At 44.6% G+C, this 22,510-nt stretch overlaps 1 protein-coding gene across 3 annotated transcripts in view; it reads right to left on the bottom strand.

Moving 5' to 3' along the window:
* The window catches only part of LOC138642409 (uncharacterized), a 231,603-nt gene that overhangs the window by 83,874 nt on the left and 125,219 nt on the right, over positions 1-22,510 (bottom strand). For all 3 annotated transcript variants that reach the window (XM_069730540.1, XM_069730543.1, XM_069730541.1), the window contains exons 9-13: positions 18,335-18,368; positions 17,674-17,695; positions 12,667-12,711; positions 5,869-5,976; positions 1,358-1,424 (exon numbers count right to left, since the gene is read on the bottom strand). In XM_069730540.1, coding sequence (XP_069586641.1) covers positions 1,358-1,424; positions 5,869-5,976; positions 12,667-12,711; positions 17,674-17,695; positions 18,335-18,368 — 276 coding nt within the window. The remainder of the gene's footprint in view (positions 1-1,357; positions 1,425-5,868; positions 5,977-12,666; positions 12,712-17,673; positions 17,696-18,334; positions 18,369-22,510) is intronic.

Genomic DNA, 22,510 nt, shown 5'->3' with positions numbered 1-22,510 from the left:
CTATTGATGCTGCATATGCAGCAATATGCAGCATCAATAGTAATGTTAAAAATAATAAAATAATGATATACTCACCCTCTGACGTCCCGATCTCCTCGGCGCTGCAGGCGGTGGTCAGGTTCCAAAGATGCTGTACGACCAGGACCTTCGTGACGTCACGGTCATGTGACTGCGACGTCACCGCAGGTCCTGGTCGCATAGCAAACCCGAGACCGGACGGCCGCGTGCAGCGCTGAGACTTCAGAGGTGAGTATAGCATTATATTTTGGTCCTCTCCTCCACCCCGGGTACCACCCGCACATTATCCGCTTACTTCCCGCATGGTGGGCACAGCCCCATGCGGGAAGTAAGCGGATCAATGCATTTCTATGGGTGCAGAATCGCTGCGATTCTGCACAAAGAAGTGACATGCTGCGGGTTGTAAACCGCTGCGTTCCCGCGCGGTTTTTCCCGCAGCATGTGAACAGCGGTTTGCGGTTTCCATAGGGTTTACATGTTACTGTAAACACAATGGAAACTGCTGCAGACCCGCAGCTGCAAAATCGCCGCGGTTCCGCGGTAAAAATCGCAATGATTAATGTAAGATACTGTAAGACCTAAGGCTACTGTAATGTTTGAGCATTAAACAATCACTTGACTTTGCATAAAAACACCTGTTTCACTGGCAAAAATCACACAGCCATTGCAATAGACAGCACAGTTTGCAAGGAAACTGCTATTTCATTTGCAAAAATTAAGTGATTGCTAAATAAGGTCAGCTCTGTTGGACTGTACTGCAAAACTTTGGGGTGTTTAAAATGCAATTATCCTGCAAAATCAGGTGATTTGTCAACAAGTGTTTGTGGCAGAACCATGATCGGCCTGCTTGACCTCATCTTTAAAATGTTTGTTCAGTGTCACCCTCTTCCACATGGAGGAAGAAGAGTTGTGAGTAGTGCTGATCATGTATCTATAGATCCCTGGTGTAACAATGGCATGATTGGTATCGTGCCACTGTCCTGCCAAGTACCCATAGATGCGATATCATCTGTGCTGCTAACATACAAATGTTGAATGGCATGTCGCCAAACGGGTATCAGTAGCCGTGATGTCATCAGAGTGGTTCACCTCCTGAAGCATAATTAATCGTTGATGAACATAGCCTGGTTTTAAATTTGGAAGGATCGGCAGGGCTAAACAAAGAAGAAGAAAAAACAACTCTGGGAAAAACACATTTTCCTTTCAGGTCTAGCTAGCTTAAAATTATGAAGTTAGGGAATGGTTTAATAAATCTTGAGTTTTGCCTTAAGAGATACCTTTATTTTATATGGACTGGACAAGGAGACAGACACACACACACACTTGGAAATTCAAATACCTGATCTTGAATGCTTTCTTTGGTGGTAGCCAGTGCTTTGCTCACGTTTACGTTTATAAGACTTTTCCTATAAATAATTAATTCAATTCATTAACATGCAAAAAGAAAATTAAAAGGAACGTATTACATTTATTCTTTTTCCTTTACATTGTTAGGGCTTTATTTTTGCTGAGCTGCTGATTTTACAGCAGCCACATAAATATAAGAAATCTTATGTAAAACCTTAGAGATGTATGTGCAAGTACTGTAACTCAACCTTAGTCGCTTTTTCCACAGCCAGCTCTCAGCACAGTGAGCCCCTGGTCACTGCAAAGTAATGGCTTTCCATTGGTTTCTCTAAAGTGCTGATGTTTAAATGTTTAAGCAAAGAACTAGCTAACTGGAGGGTGACAGAGAATGTGTGCCCAGAAGCATTAGGCTCAGCAAATAGACGTAAACACCAGGTGGTGCCACAATGAGGAAATGCCATAAATGCACTCTCTATGTGCTATTAAAAAGATGGGTGTGTGGGGAGCAGGCACAGAAATATTCGGATTTCACAATGAGCTCAAAAGCTCTTTAATAGGCTACATGGGATATTCACTTATCAATCCATCATCAAAAAGTAGGAAAAAGGTCTGGAGATTATTCCAGATATAGGATTTGCATTTAGAAGCTGTTGCTGTGAGACCACAACATGTGGTCAAAGAAATTCTCAATGAAAGATACATCAACTATTAGGCTGGGGTGGAAAAAAAAACAAAAAAAACTATCAAACAGCAGAAATGTTGGGAGTGGCCAAATCTACAATTTGATACACTGTGCAAGAAAAAAAAAAGTGCACTGGTGAGCTTAGGAATGCAAAAAGGCCTGAACAACCACAGAAGACAACAATGGCGGATGATCGCAGAATCTCTTCCATAGTGAAGAAAAACCCCTTCACAACAGCCAACCAAGTGAATTACAGTTTCCAGGAAGTAGGTGTTTCAGAATCTAGTCTCCCATCAAGTGAAAAACTTCATGAGAGCAAATACAGACTGCACATCCAAAAAGTGCAAACCACTTATCGACCTTAAAACTAGAAAGGTCAAATTAGACTTTGCCAAAAAAAAAATCTAAAAGAAGCCAGCCCAGTTCTGGAAAAGCATTCTTTGGACAGATGAAACCAAGATCAACCTGTATGAAAATGATGGGAAGAAGAAAGTATGGAGAAGGCTTGGAATGGCTAGTGATCCAAAGCACAGCTCATCCTCTGTAAAACATGGAGGAGACATTGTGATGGCATGGGCATGCATGGCTTCCAATGGCAATGGGTCACTAGTGTTTACTGATGATGTGGATGAAGACAGAAGCAGCCAGATGAATTCTAAAGTGTTTTCTAGGGCTATACTTTCTGCTCAGATTGTACTAAACGCAGCAAGGTTGATGGGACGCAGCTTCACAGTACAGATGGACAATGACCCAAAGCATAGTGGGAATGCAACCCAGGAATTTAAGGCAAAGAAGTGGAATATTCTGCAATGGCCAATTCAGTCAGATTAGAAATATAAAGTAAAGGCATGGCCATAATGACGCAGTTATGCCGATTACACCGACACCCATTGGTGCAGAAATCCGATCACTGGTTATGGTTTAATCAGTCGCTAGTTTTCTTCTAATAACATCTTCTGTATATTATGGCGAAACTGAGGATAGAGTCTTGTTCTGCTCCTCCGTCCCACCTTCTGCCTCCTCTGTTTCTTTTATAGGTCATTGATAATTCAGTGATCTACCTCCTTTTTGAAGTTCTGCACCACAATCGCAGTCATTGGTGTTGCTGTAGCATGTGCAGTGTAATTCCACAGCTAGTCTTCAATAAAATGCTGCGGGAAGCTTAGAATGCACAGTTCAAAGTTTCTGTGCAATAGAACCTTCATTAAGTTGAGCTGAGCTCTCGATCTGTGCACCGTGCACGCACCTCTTCCGGCGCCATCTTATTCAAGGCCTGAAGACCGTGTGGAATTACACTGCGTACGCACTGCCCACTCCAATGATGGAGTTGATGATGCAAAAAATCATGAAGGAGGCAGGTCACAATAATCAGTGACCTCTAAAAGAAACATATGAGGCAGGCAAAGACACACAGAAGACGTCATTAGAAGAAAACTTCAGAGGCCGATTAAACAACCAGAGCACCATTATGACCGAGCCTTTACGTTATATTGCTAAATCTTGCCAACAGACAGAAAGATGCACAAACAAGCAACAACTGAAGTCAGCTGCAGTAAAGGCCTGGCAAAGCATCACAAAGGAGTAAACCCAGACAGTGGCGCGACATCCATGGCTTCCAGAGTTCAGACAGTCATTGCCTGCAAAGGATTCTAGGAGGCTTTGAGGGGTTGGGGGGGGGGGGGGGGGGCGAATCATAGGATATTTTTGTTCAACCTTTTTAATTGAACCTGAAATTCTACACTTCTTTTGTATCTCCGTTGTTTCATTTTAAAGGGAACCTGTCACCCCGAAAATCGCGGGTGAGGTAATCCCACCGGCATCAGGGGCTTATCTACAGCATTCTGTAATGCTGTAGATAAGCCCCCGATGTTACCTGAAAGAGGAGAAAAAGACGTTATATTATACTCACCCAGGGGCGGTCCCGCTGCTGGTCAGGTCAGATGGGCGTCTCTGGTCCGCTGCGGCGCCTCTCATCTTCATTCCAAGACGTCCTCTTCTGGTCTTCAGCCACGGCTCCGGCGCAGGCGTACTTTGCTCTGCCCTGTTGAGGGCAGACAAAGTACTGCAGTGCGCAGGCGCCGGGCCTCTGACCTTTCCGGCGCCTGCGCACTGCAGTACTATCCTCTGCCCTCAAGAGGGCAGAGCAAAGTACGCCTGCGCCGGAGCCGTGGCTGAAGATCAGAAGAGGACGTCTTGTAATGAAGATGGGAGGCGCAGCAGCAGACCAGCGACACCCATCCGACCTGACCAGCAGCGGGACCGCCCCTGGGTGAGTATAATCTAACGTCTTTTTCTCATCTTTCAGGTAACATCGGGGGCTTATCTACAGCATTACAGAATGCTGTAGATAAGCCCCTGATGCCGGTGGGATTACCTCACCCGCGATTTTCGGGGTGACAGGTTCCCTTTAAATAAAAAAGTGGCATGCAGAGCCAAAATCATGAAGATTCGGTCACCGTCCAAGTATTTCTGGACATGAGTGTGCATGGCAAATATTCTTTCAATTTAGGAACCTATACAAAGGATCTATTATGTAACGATGAGGCAGCCCCTTTAAAACTCAACATTTTATGCAACTGTACAAACTTAAGCTATTTAAGACAGATTTTAAGGTGTGTAAAAAGCAAGGTGAAAGGAACAAAAATACAAATAGGTAATTTGAACCAGCATTACTGTTTAGAGTAATTACCCCAACTGAACAACTCATCAGTTTACAGTATAAGGGTATGTGCAGACAAACATTCAAGATCCATGTGCTTTAACTGTGGTCGACAGCCTGTACACCAGTGGTCCCCAACACCAGGCCTCGAGGGCCGCCAACAGTGCAGGTTTTCAGGATTTCCTTAGTATTGCACAGGGGTTGGAATCATCACCTGTGCAGATGATCACATTACCACCGATGCAATACTAAAGAAATCCTGAAAACCTGCACTGTTGGCGGCCCTTGAGGCCTGGAGATGGAGACCCCTGCTGTACACAGACCAATTAAAGTTAATATACTAGTGCACTTGATCATTTCCCCCCACGTGTTGAAATCTGAAGTATGCATTAGGTTGCTTACACACATCAGTTTTTTGCCATCAGTCACAATCTGTCTAATGTTGAAAAAACAAAAACAAATTTAAAAAAAACGGTTCCGTCGCAGATTGTGAAAAAATGATGCGACTGATCTGTTTTTTCGCCGGATTAGACTAGCTAATCCAGCTAATTGTATCCTAAAAAAAAAATGGAGCATGCCCAGTTTAAAAAAAAACAACAAAAAAAACAAAAAAATAAAACACGGAATCTGTTGCCGGATTCCGTCATTTGATGGATCCGGCGCCATAGGCTTCCGTTCTAGCACACGACAAACAGCGACGGATCCGTCGCTGTCCGTTTTTTCGACAGACACAAAACTTTACTATGTCAGTCTTCTCCGGCCGCCGGATAAACAATTTTTCGAAGGATCCGGTTAACAATGGATGAAATGTGAGGTCATCCATTGCAATCCGTTGCTAATACAAGTCTATGAGAAAAAAAACTGATCCGGCGGCAACATTCGCCAGATCCGTTTTTGTTTTTTTTTTCCTCCAAAATTAGCCGGATTGAGACTGACAGTAAAAGACTCATGTGTGAAAGGGGCTTTAGTTTGTTTTAAGAGAGCGCCAATTTCAATGGCACTATTTCCTGCACCTGTTCGTACTGCATAAGACTGCATAAAGCTGCAGCCATGCTACGATTCACAGATGTTTGAAGGTTTAGGGATAAGCTCTTAACCATAGCACTGAACCAATAGACTCCAGCAACAGTGTAGGGATTTAAAATAAAAAAGTAAAACATACATATCTTGGCTTAGTGTTATGAGTAAACACATTCACTGCTGCTTCCAGCTCCTCTGTCAGACCCTCAACAAGCGTAAACTCTTCTTGAGATGTAATCACAAGCGTTTCCTTTGAATTAAAAAAGAAAAAAAAAATTACAACCTTCAGTACTTTATAGAGAACTTGTCAGTCATACTTTTTGCTTACAAACAAAATATTTAACTAAGCAAGTATGCTTGAGTAAATTATATTAACTACTTTTAAACTGCCACTTGACTATAAACATCAAGGTAGTCCACACTTTACTTTGCACTGACGTTTAAGGGTATGTGCACAAGTTGTGGATTCCATTGCGGATTTTTCAGCACGGATCCTGCAGAATCTGCAGGTAAAATGCCCTGCGGATTTCGTGCAGATTTTGCACGGATTTCGCCTACATTTTTACACCTGCGGATTCCTATAATAGAACAGGTGTAAAACGCTGCTGATTCCACCCGAAGAATTGACATGCTGTGGAAAATATACTGCAGCGTTTCTGCGCCGAATTTTCTGTAAGCATGTGCACTGCGGATTTGGTTTTCCATAGGTTTACATGGTACTGTACAACACATGGAAAACTGCTGCAGATCCGCAGGGCCAAATCCGCAACGTGTGCACATACCCTTAAAACATCAGTTCAGAACAAGCAGTTTTCAGGAGCACCTGTGGAGGCAGGAGCAGGCCATCAAAACACAGCCGCCTCCCACAAAGAAGGAAGACATGATTTATTATCATATTTGCCTTTCTGATTGCTGTACACACAATGCTGAACAAACCTTCTGCAATACAGTTTAGGAAGTACCGACGGTACCTCTTACAACTTCATGATCATTTGATAGCTGAATGTAGGGAGAGATTATGAGCTGATGGGTCCTAGGAGATCCAGTCAGCTCTGCTATACAGCCAGGAGGCTGAATGTTCCCTGTAATATAACAGCCCCATTTACAGGGAGGGAGGGGGAAATCGGCAAAAAAATATAAAATTATTATTATGTTCCAATTATTTCAAAAAGGAGGGACTAAAGACAAAAAAAAAAAAAAAGTCAAAATCATTGTTTACATGCTCTTCTGTGGAAAATATAAATAAAAAAATGTTTATTATAGATCATTTCTACGGAAAGTGGAATTCAATTAAAACGTTTAAGTGGTCGTTTGTAGTTAACCCCTTCCCGACCTGTGACACAGCGTATGCGTCATGAAAGTCGGTGCCAATCCGACCTGTGACGCATATGCTGTGTCACAGAAAGATCGCGTCCCTGCAGATCGGGTGAAAGGGTTAACTCCCATTTCACCCGATCTGCAGGGACAGGGGGAGTGGTAGTTTAGCCCAGGGGGGGTGGCTTCACCCCCTCGTGGCTACGATCGCTCTGATTGGCTGTTGAAAGTGAAACTGCCAATCAGAGCGATTTGTAATATTTCACCTAAAAAAATGGTGAAATATTACAATCCAGCCATGGCCGATGCTGCAATATCATCGGCCATGGCTGGAAATACTAATGTGCCCCCACCCCACCCCTCCGATCGCCCCCCCAGCCCCCCGATCTGTGGCCCGCTCCCCTCCGTCCTGTGCTCCGCTCCCCCGTCCTCCTGTCCGCTCCCCCGTGCTCCAATCACACCCCCCCGTGCTCCAATCAAACCCCCCCGCACTCCGATCCCCCCCCGTGCTCCGAACCACCCCCCCTGCACACCGATCCCCCCCCCCCTGCACACCGATCCACCCGCCCGCACACCGATCACTCTCCCCCTTGCTCCGATCCCTCCCCCCCCGTGCTCCGACGCCCCCCCGTGCCCTGATCTCCCCCCCCTGTGCCCTGATCTCCCCCCCTTATACTTACCGATCCTGGCGGGGTCCGTCAGTCTTCTTCCCCGAGCGCCGCCATGTTCCAAAATGGCGGGCGCATGCGCAGTGCGCCCGCCGAATCTGCCGGCCGGCAGATTCGTTCCAATGTGAATTTTGATCACTGTGATATAATCTATCACAGTGGTCAAAATAAAAAAACAGTAAATGACCCCCCCCATTTGTCCCCCATAGATAGGGACAATAATAAAATAAAGAATTTTTTTTTTTTTCACTAAGGTTGGAGTTAGAACTAGGGTTAGGGTTAGGGTTAGGGGTAGGGGTAGGGGTAGGGTTAGGGGTAGGGGTAGGGGTAGGGTTAGGGTTAGGGTTAGGGGTAGGGTTAGGGGTAGGGTTAGGGGTAGGGTTAGGATTAGGGTTTCGGTATGTGCACACGTATTCTGGTCCTCTGCGGATTTTTCTGCAGCGGATTTGATAAATCCGCAGTGCTAAACCGCTGCGGATTTATGGCAGATTTACCGCGGTTTTTCTGCGCATTTCACTGCGGTTTTACAACTGCGATTTTCTATTGGAGCAGTTGTAAAACCGCTGTGGAATCCGCAGAAAGAAGTGACATGCTGCGGAATGTAAACCGCTGCGTTTCCGTGCAGTTTTTCCGCAGCATGTGTACAGCGATTTTTGTTTCCCATAGGTTTACATTGAAATGTAAACTCATGGGAAACTGCTGCGGATCCGCAGCGTTTTCCAAAGCGTGTGCACATACCTTTAGAATTAGGCTATGTGCACACGGTGCGGATTTGGCTGCGGATCCGCAGCGGATTGGCCGCTGCGGATCCGCAGCAGTGTTCCATCAGGTTTACAGTACCATGTAAACCTATGGAAAACCAAATCCGCTGTGCCCATGGTGCGGAAAATACCGCACGGAAACGCTGCGTTGTATTTTCCGCAGCATGTCAATTCTTTGTGCGGATTCCGCAGCGTTTTACACCTATTCCTCAATAGGAATCCGCAGGTGGAATCCGCAGGTGAAATCCGCAGGTAAAACGCAGTGCCTTTTACCTGCGGATTTTTCAAAAATGGTGCGGAAAAATCTCACACGAATCCGCAACGTGGGTACATAGCCTTAGGGTTAGGGTTGGGTTGGAATTAGGGTTGTGGTTAGGGTTAGGGGTGTGCTGGGGTTAGGGTTGTGGTTAGGGGTGTGTTGCGGTTAGGGTTGTGGTTAGGGTTACGGCTACAGTTGGGATAAGGGTTAGGGGTGTGTTGGCGTAAGAATTGAGGGGTTTCCACTGTTTAGGCACATCAGGGGGTCTCCAAACGCAACATGGCGCCACCATTGATTCCAGCCAATCTTTTATTCAAAAAGTCAAATGGTGCTCCTTCCCTTCCGAGCCCCGACGTGTGCCCAAACAGTGGTTTACCCCCACATATGGGGTATCAGTGTACTCAGGACAAACTGGGCAACAATTACTGGGGTCCAATTTCTCCTGTTACCCTTGAGAAAATAAAAAATTGCTTGCTAAAACATCATTTTTGAGGAAAGTAAAATGATTTTTTATTTTCACGGCTCTGCGTTGTAAACGTCTGTGAAGCACTTGGGGGTTCAAAGTGCTCACCACATATCTAGATAAGTTCCTTGGGGGGTCTAGTTTCCAAAATGGGGTCACTTGTGGGGGGTTTCTACTGTTTAGGCACACCAGGGGCTCTGCAAACGCAACGTGACGCCCGCAGACCATTCCATCAAAGTCTGCATTTCAAAACGTCACTACTTGACTTCCGAGCCCCGACATGTGCCCAAACAGTGGTTTACCCCCACATATGGGGTATCAGCGTACTCAGGACAAACTGGGCAACAATTACTGGGGTCCAATTTCTCCTGTTACCCTTGAGAAAATAAAAAATTGCTTGCTAAAACATCATTTTTGAGGAAAGAAAAATGATTTTTTATTTTCACGGCTCTGCGTTGTAAACGTCTGTGAAGCACTTGGGGGTTCAAAGTGCTCACCACATATCTAGATAAGTTCCTTGGGGGGTCTAGTTTCCAAAATGGGGTCACTTGTGGGGGGTTTCTACTGTTTAGGCACACCAGGGGCTCTGCAAACGCAACGTGACGCCCGCAGACCATTCCATCAAAGTCTGCATTTCAAAAGTCACTACTTCCCTTCTGAGCCCCGACGTGTGCCCAAACAGTGGTTTACCCCCACATATGGGGTATCAGCGTACTCAGGAGAAACTGGACAACAACTTTTGGGGTCCAATTTCTCCTGTAACCCTTGGGAAAATAAAAAATTCTGGGCTAAAAAATTATTTTTGAGGAAAGAAAACGTATTTATTATTTTCACTGCTCTGTGTTATAAACTTCTGTGAAGCACTTGGGGGTTCAAAGTGCTCACCACACATCTAGATAAGTTCCTTTCGGGGTCTAGTTTCTAAAATGGGGTCACTTGTGGGGGGTTTCTACTGTTTAGCCACATCAGGGGCTCTGCAAACGCAACGTAACGCCCGCAGAGCATTCCATCAAAGTCTGCATTTCAAAATGTCACTACTTGACTTCCGAGCCCCGACATGTGCCCAAACTGTGGTTTACCCCCACATATGGGGTATCAGCGTACTCAGGAGAAACTGTACAACAACTTTTGGGGTCAAATTTCTCCTGTTACCCTTGGGAAAATAATAAATTGCAGGCTAAAAAATCATTTTAGAGAAAATAAAATTTTTATTTTATTTTCATGGCTCTGCGTTATAAACTTCTGTGAAGCACTTGGAAGTTCAAAGTCCTCACCACACATCTAGATTAGTTCCTTTGGGGGTCTAGTTTCCAAAATGGGGTCATATGTGGGGGATCTCCAATGTTTAGGCACACAGGGGCTCTCCAAACGTGACATGGTGTCCGCTAATGATTGGAGCTAATTTTCCATTTAAAAAGCCAATTGGCGTGCCTTCCCTTCCGAGCCCTGCCGTGCGCCCAAACAGTGGTTTACCCCCACATATGGGGTATCAGCGTACTCAGGACAAACTGGACAACAACATTTGCGGTCCAATTTCTCCTATTACCCTTGGCAAAATAGGAAATTCCAGGCTAAAAATCATTTTTGAGGAAAGAAAAATTATTTTTTATTTTCATGGCTCTGCATTATAAACTTCTGTGAAGCACCTGGGGGTTTAAAGTGCTCAATATGCATCTAGATAAGTTCCTTGGGGGGTCTAGATTCCAAAATGGGGTCACTTGTGGGGGAGCTCCAATGCATAGGCACACAGGGGCTCTCTAAACGCGACATGGTGTCCGCTAACAATTGGAGCTAATTTTCCATTCAAAACGTCAAATGGCGCGCCTTCCCTTCCGAGCCCTGCCGTGTGCCCAAACAGTGGTTTACCCCCACATATGAGGTATCGGCGTACTCGGGAGAAATTGCCCAACAAATTTTAGGATTCATTTTATCCTATTGCCCATGTGAAAATGAAAAACTGAGGCGAAAAGAATTTTTTTGTGAAAAAAAAAGTACTTTTTCATTTTTACAGATCAATTTGTGAAGCACCTGAGGGTTTAAAGTGCTCAATATGCATCTAGATAAGTTCCTTGGGGGGTCTAGTTTCCAAAATGGGGTCATTTGTGGGGGAGCTCCAATGTTTAGGCACACGGGGGCTCTCCAAACACGACATGGTGTCCGCTAACGATGGAGATAATTTTTCATTCAAAGAGTCAAATGGCGCTCCTTCCCTTCCGAACCTTACCATGTGCCCAAACAGTGGTTTACCTCCACATGTGAGGTATCGGTGTACTCATGAGAAATTGCCCAACAAATTTTAGGATCCATTTTATCCTGTTGCCCATGTGAAAATGAAAAAAATTGAGGCTAAAAGAATTTTTTTGTGAAAAAAAAGTACTTTTTCATTTTTACGGATCAATTTGTGAAGCCCCCGGGGGTTCAAAGTTCTCACTATGCATCTAGATAAGTTCCTTGGGGCGTCTAGTTTCCAAAATGGGGTCACGTGTGGGGGAGCTCCAATTTTTAGGCACACGGGGGCTCTCCAAACGTGACATGGTGTCCGCTAAAGAGTGGAGCCAATTTTTCATTCAAAAAGTCAAATGGCGCTCCTTCCCTTCCAAGCCCTGCCGTGCGCCCAAACAGTGGTTTACCCCCACATATGAGGTATCAGCGTACTCAGGACAAATTGGACAACAACTTTCGTGGTTCAGTTTCTCCTTGTACCATTGGGAAAATAAAAAAAATGTTGCTAAAAGATAATTTTTGTGACTAAAAAGTTAAATGTTCATTTTTTCCTTCCATGTTGCTTCTGCTGCTGTGAAGCACCTGAAGGGTTAAAAAACTTCTTGAATGTGGTTTTGAGCACCTTGAGGGGTGCATTTTTTAGAATGGTGTCACTTTTGGGTATTTTCATCCATATAGACCCCTCAAACTGACTTCAAATGTGAGGTGGTCCCTAAAAAAAATGGTTTTGTAAATTTCGTTGTAAAAATGAGAAATCGCTGGTCAAATTTTAACTCTTATAACTTCCTAGCAAAAAAAAATGTTGTTTCCAAAATTGTGCTGGTGTAAAGTAGACATGTGGGAAATGTTATTTATTAACTATTTTGTGTCACATAACTCTCTGGTTTAACAGAATAAAAATTCAAAATGTGAAAATTGCGAAATTTTCAAAATTTTCGCCAAATTTCCGTTTTTATCACAAATAAACGCAGAATTTATTGACCTAAATTTACCACTAACATGAAGCCCAATATGTCACGAAAAAACAATCTCAGAACCGCTAGGATCCGTTGAAGCGTTCCTGAGTTATTACCTCATAAAGGGACACTGGTCAGAATTGCAAAAAACGGCCAGGTCATTAAGGTCAAAATAGGCTGGGTCATGAAGGGGTTAAAAGAAAAAGAGTCAAAGACAAATCTTCTATTTTTGTTACATAACACCAAACCTCTATCACCAAAAAAGTGAAAAATAATTCATAAAAAAAGGTCCTTACCATGTATTTTAAGATGTTATTTTTCTGTATTTCGTACACAGACAACTGAAAGAAAAATAAATATAGTTACCGTACATGTATTTGCGGTGGAGTGTGGTCACAGGAGGCTGGCAGCTGATGGAATGGGACTCCAGAAATCTCAATCTGTGCATGCGCCGCCTCCAGCAGCCAAGGGTAAGTGTGGGAACTCCACCAACATTTCATGAAAGCCCGGGACCCGCCAGTGTCTCACACCACCGAACAACCCCCTCCTCCCATCACAGGGCCCGTAGCACCACCCCACTCCTGCCGGTTTAGGGTGCATCTTATGATCTGGTGAGTCAAACAGTAATCAGTTACCTTATCTTGCTGACTAACTGGTGCCACACTTCTAAATTACAGAGTATGTATATGTCCACATGGACAAATAAACTAGGTGTACAAGCAAGTTTATATACCGTATATACTCCTGACAAAGGTTGTCTTTCCGAAACACGCGTTGGGGCTGAGGCTCGTCCCAGGAGACCCTGTCTGCATTGTGGTGGGTAAATCGCAGCTCATACTGCACAACTTACTTACTAATTGTTAGGTTATTGGCGCTATGATGGTGATATGTGGTATTAGCTGGCTGTAGGTATCTTGGCAGCACTGGCAGTGTTGCTATGTCGGCCACCCATAATTTGCAGTAATGGTTATGAGCACTATATCTCTTTAGTTAGTAGTAATACTTGAATAATTATTGGAGATCATTATATATATTTGAACAAATATTCGTTGTGGAAACCTTCCTGCTTTTAAGTATTAATTAGTCCTTGTGAAAACCCCTTCTTTTTCAGTAATGTCCCTTCAAATTCCGCGCCGCCAGATGTAAACTGGACACTCGTGGATGGAAAATTGGACCTTGGGAGAGGAGGTCTGGTAGTTCCGGAAGAATCCAATGTGAGAAATGGACAGTTTCCTCAGCCACGGAAACCACGGCCTCCTGGGCCAGAACGGCGCTATTAGGATTACCCAAGCTCTATCCTCCCGTATCTTCCTCAGAACAATCGGGATCAAGTTCAGTGGGGGAAAAGGCATAGGCCATGTTGAAATGCCATGGAATTAGGAGGGCGCCCACCGCGTACGGATTGTCTCTGGGGTGTAATGAGCAAAACTGGCGACTCTTTGTTCTCTTTGCTGGCGAAGAGGTCTATATCCGGGCACCCCCATAGAAGTGTGATCTGGTTGAAGATGGCCTAATTCAGAACCCAATCTCCTTGCCTGAGTTTTCTGCGACTTAAATAATCTGCCGTGATGTTGTGTCTTCCCTTTATATGAAGAGATGTGAGCCACCATAGAGGAGTTTCAGCTATCTGAAAGATACGACCCGCCACTTCCATTAAGGATCTGGATCGGGTTCCCCCTGATGATTAATATAAGCTACGGTTACCTGATTGTCTGAACAAATGTGCCCCATCACACGGAATACTGCACAGTTTTGACCTATTGGTGTCATATCTGTACCTTTCTCTATTAGTTTTTGGACGGTCAAACCATCTTCTATTAGTACCCCGTCTGTAGTAGGGTCTTCCTAGGTAATGGAAACTTTCCTTGCTATCACCTGCTTTCTCCAATAGTTCATCTAGGACTGCCTGAGACTCCATTTTCCAACATGGATAAGAAGCATGTAGTAACCCATAGGGATCTCTTAAATAGCCTGGTACCTACCCCAGATGGGGTCAGCAGGCCAATCCAAGTGAACTGCCTGGTACATAGTATATGGGAGGCCCCTCCCCCACGAGACCGCACCCCCATCGGTATTATCTCTCACCTGTAGTGCTGCGTGTCGCTCCCTTATGCCTCCTATTAACTCCATCTGCCCCAGGAACCGAAAGGCGCCCCCATTCCCCCGTTGCGCTTTACAGGGCGCCGTCATTTACCGACGTGGCCTCCACTGCGCATGCGCCGCGCGTCATCGATCCTCGCCGGCTGACACTCATCAGGGTCCGCCCCTTTCCATGCGTCATTCGCGATGCGCCCCGCTGTGTCCGGAACGCTGACCGAGCCACCACACCTGTGATACAGGTCGCATAGTCCCGGAAGACAGGGCCTTCCACGTTATACGCAGCTGTACCTGCGGCGATGGAACACCTAAAGCCTGTTCTGAAAATACTCACCCAGCTCCCTCATTGGCTGTCGCTGCTTCCTGTTCTGGCCGCATCTTCTCCTGTATGCGGTCACGTGGGGCCGCTCATTTACAGTCGGCGGCCGCAGGTACAGGTGCACAGGGGGTGGGGACATGGAGCTTTATTTTAAACACTAAAAACCACTAAAAAAATGGATTATTCATATCTTCTTTACAGCAAACGCTGCTGCACAGAAGATAGATATGAATCGCGGCTTCAGCACCATGTGGGGGGGGGGGGGGGGGGGGGAGTGACAGCGCTGATGCACAGATGCATTGATTTTCATGTGTCTACATGTGTGTGAGTAGCTCCGGTACGTGAGGAAACTCACCTCACGTACCGGAGCCACTGATGTGTGAAACCGGCCTTAAAGGCGCAATATTTTTTAAAAAAAACAAGTTTTTGCATCGCCATATTTTGAGAACTATAATTTTTCCATATGTCGGTTGACAGTCATGACAGCGGCTTGTTTTTTTTGTGGTAAGAGTTGATTTTTTTTTTTTTTTTTATTGGTACCATTTTTTTTTTTATCGCTTTCTATTCAGATTTTTTGGAGGCTAAACAAGAAACAACAAAGCACGAATTGTTTTTTTTAATGTTGTTCAGTGTGTGGTAAATTAATAAGGCAGTTTTATTCTTTGGGTCAGTACAAGTACTGCAATACCCCATTTGCATAGTTTTTCTAGGTTTTCGCGCTTTTACATGGAGATCTCATCCCTGAGCATGTGCCACCCCCCGCCTGCCATTTTCCCGGAGCCCCTAGCACCACACAGCACCAACACCGAACCGGCCGCACCAGCCTGAGAGGGCAGTGTGATCGCCGCAGAATTGCCCAACTCCTGTTGCCGCCACAGTACTTGTAAATATATTCCGACTATAATACGCACTCCCATTTTGCCCCCAAATTTTTTGGGAAACAAAAGTGCGTCTTCTAGTCCAAAAAATACGGTATATATTTTTTAAATTGTTATTTTTACAACTTTTTTTTAATTTAATAATCATTATATAACGCCAACATATTCCACAGTGCTTTATAATTCACTATGTTTCAATGTATATCAATGCAGGACCATTACTATACCTTAAAACCTGCCAGTGCTGCAGACAAGTTAGTTCGATCACGCACTGCGCATGATCCAACTAACTTGCTAGTACCTAGTGACCAGGATGTTGTCATGACAACATTGGGTCACCATGGCAACGATCGGGACTTGTATCATCGCAAGGTCTCCATTCCAAGGGTAGAGGGGCATTCTTCCCTCTGCCTACTTGCTAAATGCAGCGATTGAAGCGTTCAGGAGGTTATCCCCTTTATGACCGGGGCTTTTTGCGTTTTCATTTTTCACTCCCTTCCTTCCCAGAGCCATATATTTTTTTTATTTTTCCGTCAATATGCTTATGTGAGGGCTTATTTTTTGTGGGACGAATTGTAATTTTGAACGACACAATTGGTTTCAGCATGTCGTGTACTCGAAAACATGGAACAAAGTTCCAAGTGTGGTGAAATTTCAAAAAAAAAAAAAAAGTGCAAACCCACGCTTGTTTGGCTTTTTTGTTAGGTTGACTAAATGCTAAAACGGACATGCCATTATGATTCACCAGCTCATTACGAGTTCATAGACACCAAACATGTCTAGGTTCTGTTTTATCCAAGTAGTGAAAAAAAAAAAATTCCAACGTTTGATATGGAAAAAAAAAAAAAAAAAGCACAATTTTCCGAGACCCACAGCATCCTCATTTTTGGTGTCGAGCTGAAATTTTTAATGATACCATTTTTGTGCAGATACGATGTTTCGATCGTCCGTTATTGCATTTTAATGCATTGTCGCGGCAACAAAAAAAAACAAAAACGTAATTCTGGAGTTTTGGGGGGGTTTTTTCCCCTCGCCATTTAGCGATCAGGTTAATTTTTCTTTATTGATAGATCGGTCGATTCTGAACACTGCGATACCAAATAGGTGTATGTTTGATTTTATTTTTATTGTTTTATTTTGAATGGGGGTGATTTGAACTTTTATATTTTTTTCATAATTTTAATTTTTTTTATTTTTATTTTTTTTTACTTTTGGCATGCTTCAATAGCCTTCATGGGAGACTAGAAGCTGCCACAACTTGACTGGCTCTGCTACATAGAGGCGATTGCTCAGATCGTCTCTATGTAGTAGAATTACAGTATTGCTATGAGCGCCGACCACAAGGTGGCGCTCACAGCAATCCGGCATCAACAACCATAGAGGTCTCAAGGAGACCTCTGGTTGTCATGCTGACGCACCGCTGACCCCCCGATGGAGGTCAGTGATGCGTGTATTTTCAGCCCAAAGGCCATTTAATTGCCGCTGTCAGAGTTTGACAGCGGCATTTAACTAGATAATAGGAGCGGGTGAATCGCGATTCCGCCAGCACCTATTGCAGGCACATGTCAGCTGTTGAAAACAACTGACCTGTCGCGGCCTTGAGGTGAGCTCACCGCCGGAGACCACCTCAAAGCGGGGCTTCTGACGTCAGACGTAGTATCCTATCCGACAAGGGGTTAAAGTGCCAGGTATCAGAATCAGCCCACTGTGCCCAGGCGATCGTCATGACGTATATATACTGCATTGGTCGGGAAGTCCTTTCCAATCATGACAGACAGTTGAACATATTATCGGACACCGATAAATAATAAATGAAATAAAGTTAGCGTGTTATGCAATCAAGTCTTAGCTGACCACTGAAGTGTCATATTATGCATCCCTGCAATTTCCTGCTTAGGGAATATAAAATTTGTACAGGATAGTAATTTAATTATTTCAATGCTATATTTAATGATTATGCATATATTTGGGTTTAAGTCAAAACAGTATAGTTATATTGAAAAAAATACCTTTTTCTTATATTCATCCAACCTGCACAAGAAAAAAAAAAACAAAAAACTATTTTACAACAGAAATCAATAGTTAAAGTGGTTGCGCAAGATCAAAGTCATTAATCTGGCATCAATCAAATCCTGTTCCAAAGACCATCCAAATAGGATTATGGCACAGTGACAGCAAAGGTCAGATGTCACCATGAAGTCTATAAGCAAAAACTACAGCAACGTCGATAGGACTGAAAAAATTAATACTGTGAATTATTACCGTAGTTTATTATTTGTGCCATGCCAATCAGCACAGCACGGGGAGCAAACATTCCATGGAGAATAGCTTGCTGGTGATTGGAGCTTTGTGAGCAATCCTGAAGATGCAAAAATAGGAAGTCCTGCTAGTATAGTGCTGGCAGGATCTCACAGCTCCCCACAATGTGGAGTACCTTCGCTTATATTGCTGTAAAGAGACACTGGATTTTTTTTTTTTTTTTAATTTAAAACTCAGTTCATTAATAGTGAGTGATTTAGTTACGCATTTTCCTGAACAGTTCAGAGACTGGCATAGCATGGAATTTAGTAAAGAAAAACAAATACATATTTATTTATTTTACTCACTTATATAGCGCCATTAATTCCATAGCGCTTTACAGACCTATATTTATTTAGTAACTGAACTTACTTTTCTTGCCTTTCAATATTATATTTCCAAAAATCTAAGAAAAAGAAAAAGCAGTTAAAAATAAATAGCAAATTTAGTCTTTAACCCACATATGACAAGCTCTGGCCCGCAGGGCCAGCGACGCCAAGCTGGTCCCCCGTGTACAGTCATGGCCAAAAGTATTAACACCCCTGCAATTCTGTCAGATAATACTCAGTTTCTTCCTGAAAATGATTGCAATCACAAATTATTTGGTGTTATTATCTTCATTTAATTTGTCTTAAATGAAAAAACACAAAAGAGAATGAAGCAAAAAGCAAAACATTGATCATTTCACACAAAACTCCAAAAATGGGCCAGACAAAAGTATTGGCACCCTCAGCCTAATACTTGGTTGTACAACCTTTAGCCAAAATAACTGCGACCAACCGCTTCTGGTAACCATCAATGAGTTTCTTACAATGCTCTGCTGGAATTTTAGACCATTCTTCTTTGGTAAACTGCTCCAGGTCCCTGATATTTGAAGGGTGCCTTCTCCAAACTGCCATTTTTAGATCTCTCCGCAGGTGTTCTATGGCAGAGGTCCCCAACCGCCGGTCCGCGGACCAGGACCGGGCCGTTGAGGTTTTTCAGCCGGTCCGCGGCGCCGCTGACAGCTAGCTTCGCGGCCCTGCGCCTGGTCAGAGCACGCTCTGTGACAGCTCGCAGCTCCCGGCAGAGAACATTATGCAGGACGGGGCGGGGCGTCAGGCGGGTCTTAGTGACGCAGCCCTCCTGCGCAGCATGGTGTGTTCCTGATGGGGTGGGGCGGCAGGCTCTCCTCACTGACACGCCCAGTGGCGTATCTAGGGGGGGGGGGCAGCCGGGGCATTTGCCCCGGGCGCAGCCGGCAGGGAGGGGCGCAGTCGGGCCGCCTCATTCGGCGGTCCGCAGTGTCTCCCCCGGCGGCTGCATTCTGCCGCCCCCGGTCAGGGAGTCAGCTGTTCTCTGTGCCGACTGTCAAGCTGACAGCCGGCACAGAGAAGCTGCAGAGCGCCGGCTCCCAACGTGTGCAGAGGTGGAGGGGAGCCCCTGCAGGGTGGCTGCGACGGGCAGGGAGAAATCCCCACAGCTCCGCTGCCCAGCGATCTGTCTTCCTGCTCCCTCTCCCACAGACGCGCCGCTGGATGACGTCATCATTCAGCGGCCGGCTGTGTCAGAGGAAGGCAATGAGATGCTGTGGTAGAGTGCGAGGAGAGGTGAGAGGGGTGTGCGAGAATGTGTGTGTGTGAATGTGTGTGTGTGAGAATGTGTGTGTGTGTGAATGTGTGTGTGTGTGTGAGAGAATGTGAATGTGTGTGTGTGTGTGTGTGAGAATGTGTGTGTGTGTGTGTGTGTGAGAATGTGTGTGTGTGTGTGTGTGAGAATGTGTGTGTGTGTGTGTGAATGTGTGTGTGTGTGTGTGAGAATGTGTGTGAGTGTGTGTGTGTGAATGTGTGTGTGTGTGAATGTGTGTGTGTGAATGTGTGTGAGAATGTGTGTGTGAGAATGTGTGAATCACATTCTCATTATAAATGTCATAATTACATGATAAGTATGCACTAAGCTCCACCCCTCCATAACCCCACCCCCATATGACCAGAGCCCCACCCCTGCCCCACCCCACCGGGCCATGGAAAACTGGTCTTGCTTAAAGCCGGTCCCTGGTGCAAAAAAGGTTGGGGACCTCTGTTCTATGGGATTCAGGTCTGGACTCATTGCTGGCCACCTTAGAAGTCTCCAGTGCTTTCTCTCAAACCATTTTCTAGTGCTTTTGAAGTGTGTTTTGGGTCATTGTCCTGCTGGAAGACCCATGACCTCTGAGGGAGACCCAGCTTTCTCACACTGGGCCCTACATTATGCTGCAAAATTTGTTGGTAGTCTTCAGACTTCATAATGCCATGCACACAGTCAAGCAGTCCAGAGCCAGAGGCAGCAAAGCAACCCCAAAACATCAGGGAACCTCCACCATCTTTGACTGCAGGGACCGTGTTCTTTTCTTTGAATGCCTCTTTTTTTCTCCTGTAAACTATGTTGATGCCTTTGCCCAAAAAGCTCTACTTTTGTCTCATCTGACCAGAGAACATTCTTCCAAAACTTTTTAGGCTTTTTCAGGTTAGTTTTGGCAAACTCCAGCCTAGCTTTTTTATGTCTCGGGGTAAGAAGTGGGGTCTTCCTGGGTCTCCTACCATACAGTCCCTTTTCATTCAGACGCCGACGGATAGTACGGGTTGACACTGTTGTAGCCTCGGACTGCAGGGCAGCTTGAACTTGTTTGGATGTTAGTCGAGGTTCTTTATCCAATATCCGCACAATCTTGCATTGAAATCTCTTGTCAATTTTTCTTTTCCATCCACATCTAGCGAGGTTAGCCGCAGTGCCATGGGCTTTAAACTTCTTGATGACACTGCGCACGGTACACAAAGGAACATTCAGGTCTTTGGAGATGGACTTGTAGCCTTGAGATTGCTCATGCTTCCTCACAATTTGGTTTCTCAAGTCCTCAGACAGTTCTTTGGTCTTCTTTCTTTTCTCCATGCTCAATGTGGTACACACAAGGACACAGGACAGAGGTTAAGTCAACTTTAATCCATGTCAACTGGCTGCAAGTGTGATTTAGTTATTACCAACACCTGTTAGGTGCCACAGGTAAGTTACAGGTGCTTTTAATTACACAAATTAGAGAAGCATCACATGATTTTTCGAAAGGTGCCAATACTTTTGTCCACCCCCTTTTTTATGTTTGCTGTGGAATTATATCCAATTTGGCTTAAGGACAATTCTTTTTGTGTTTTTTTCATTTAAGACAAATTAAATGAAGAGAATAATACCAAATAATTTGTGATTGCAATCATTTTCAGGAAGAAACTGACTATTATTTGACAGAATTGCAGGGGTGTTAATACTTTTGGCCATGACTGTATATTTGGCTGAAGCTCCCCCTCCCACCTCTACATCTGACGTGTCAGCGCAGCAGGCGTGATAACGTCATTACAGAGCACCAGTTGTATTGAGATATTTTTCTTTTAATGTGGAGCCAATTATACTGTATGGAGCATTATGTGGGGTATTTATACTATATGGAGCACTATGCAGGACCCTTATGCTGTATGGAAGGCAATGCAGGGCCGGTTATACTGTATGGAGTATTTTTGTGACCATTGTACTGCATGGAACACTATGTGGGGCCCATTATACTGTATGGAGCACTGTGTGAGCCCATTAAACTGTATGGGGGGCTGTGAGCCCATTATACTGTATGGAGCACTGTATGAGCCCATTATACTGTATGGAGTGCTGTGTGAGCCCATTATACTGTATGGAGGGCTGTATGAGCCCATTATACTGTATGTAGGGCTGTGTGAGCCCATTACACTGTATGGAGGGCTGTGTGAGCCCATTACACTGTATGGAGGGCTGTGTGAGCCCATTATACTGTATTGAGCACTGTGATCCCATTATACAGTATAGAGCGCTGTGTGAGGCCATTATATTGTATGGAGCATGGTGTGAGCCCATTATACTGCATGGAGCACTGAGCCCATTACACTGTATGGAGCGCTGTGTGAGCCCATTATACTGTATGGAGCACGGTGTGAGCCCATTATACTGTATGGAGGACTGTGTGAGCCCATTATACTGTATGGAGAACTGTGTGAGCCCATTAAACTGTCTGGAGGGCTGTGTGAGCCCATTATACTGTATGGAGTACTGTGAGCCCATTATACTGTATGGAGCGCTGTGTGAGCCCATTATACTGTATGCAGCATGGTGTGAGCCCATTATACTGTATGGAGGGCTGTGTGAGCCCATTATGCTGTATGGAGCACTATGTGAGCCCATTATACTGTATGGAGCGCTGTGTGAGATTACAGTTGGAAAATCATACTGTGATGGGGTCAAGTCTGTAGGGGGGGATTGAAACAGGTGCACAGTAGGGTTATCATACACTGCGTGTGGAGGGTACTTTGCAGGAATTCACTGTAGCGTATCATACTGTGTTTGGAGGCACTTTTGTTGGCATCATTCTTTATCTGCATTATTGAAGGTTTTTTTTATCCTTATTACATAATTAAATTAAGCCATTGGGCCATATGATTTTTATTGCTGTTACAGAACATATTATATTATTCCAATACTTAATTCTAAGATTTGTTAATTAAGATGTACTTTATTAGT

This window comes from Ranitomeya imitator, chromosome 6, assembly GCF_032444005.1.
Source record: "Ranitomeya imitator isolate aRanImi1 chromosome 6, aRanImi1.pri, whole genome shotgun sequence".
Lineage (NCBI taxonomy): Eukaryota > Metazoa > Chordata > Amphibia > Anura > Dendrobatidae > Ranitomeya > Ranitomeya imitator.
Note: the sequence above shows the minus strand (reverse complement) of the source record. Positions and strands in the feature narration are given on the sequence as shown.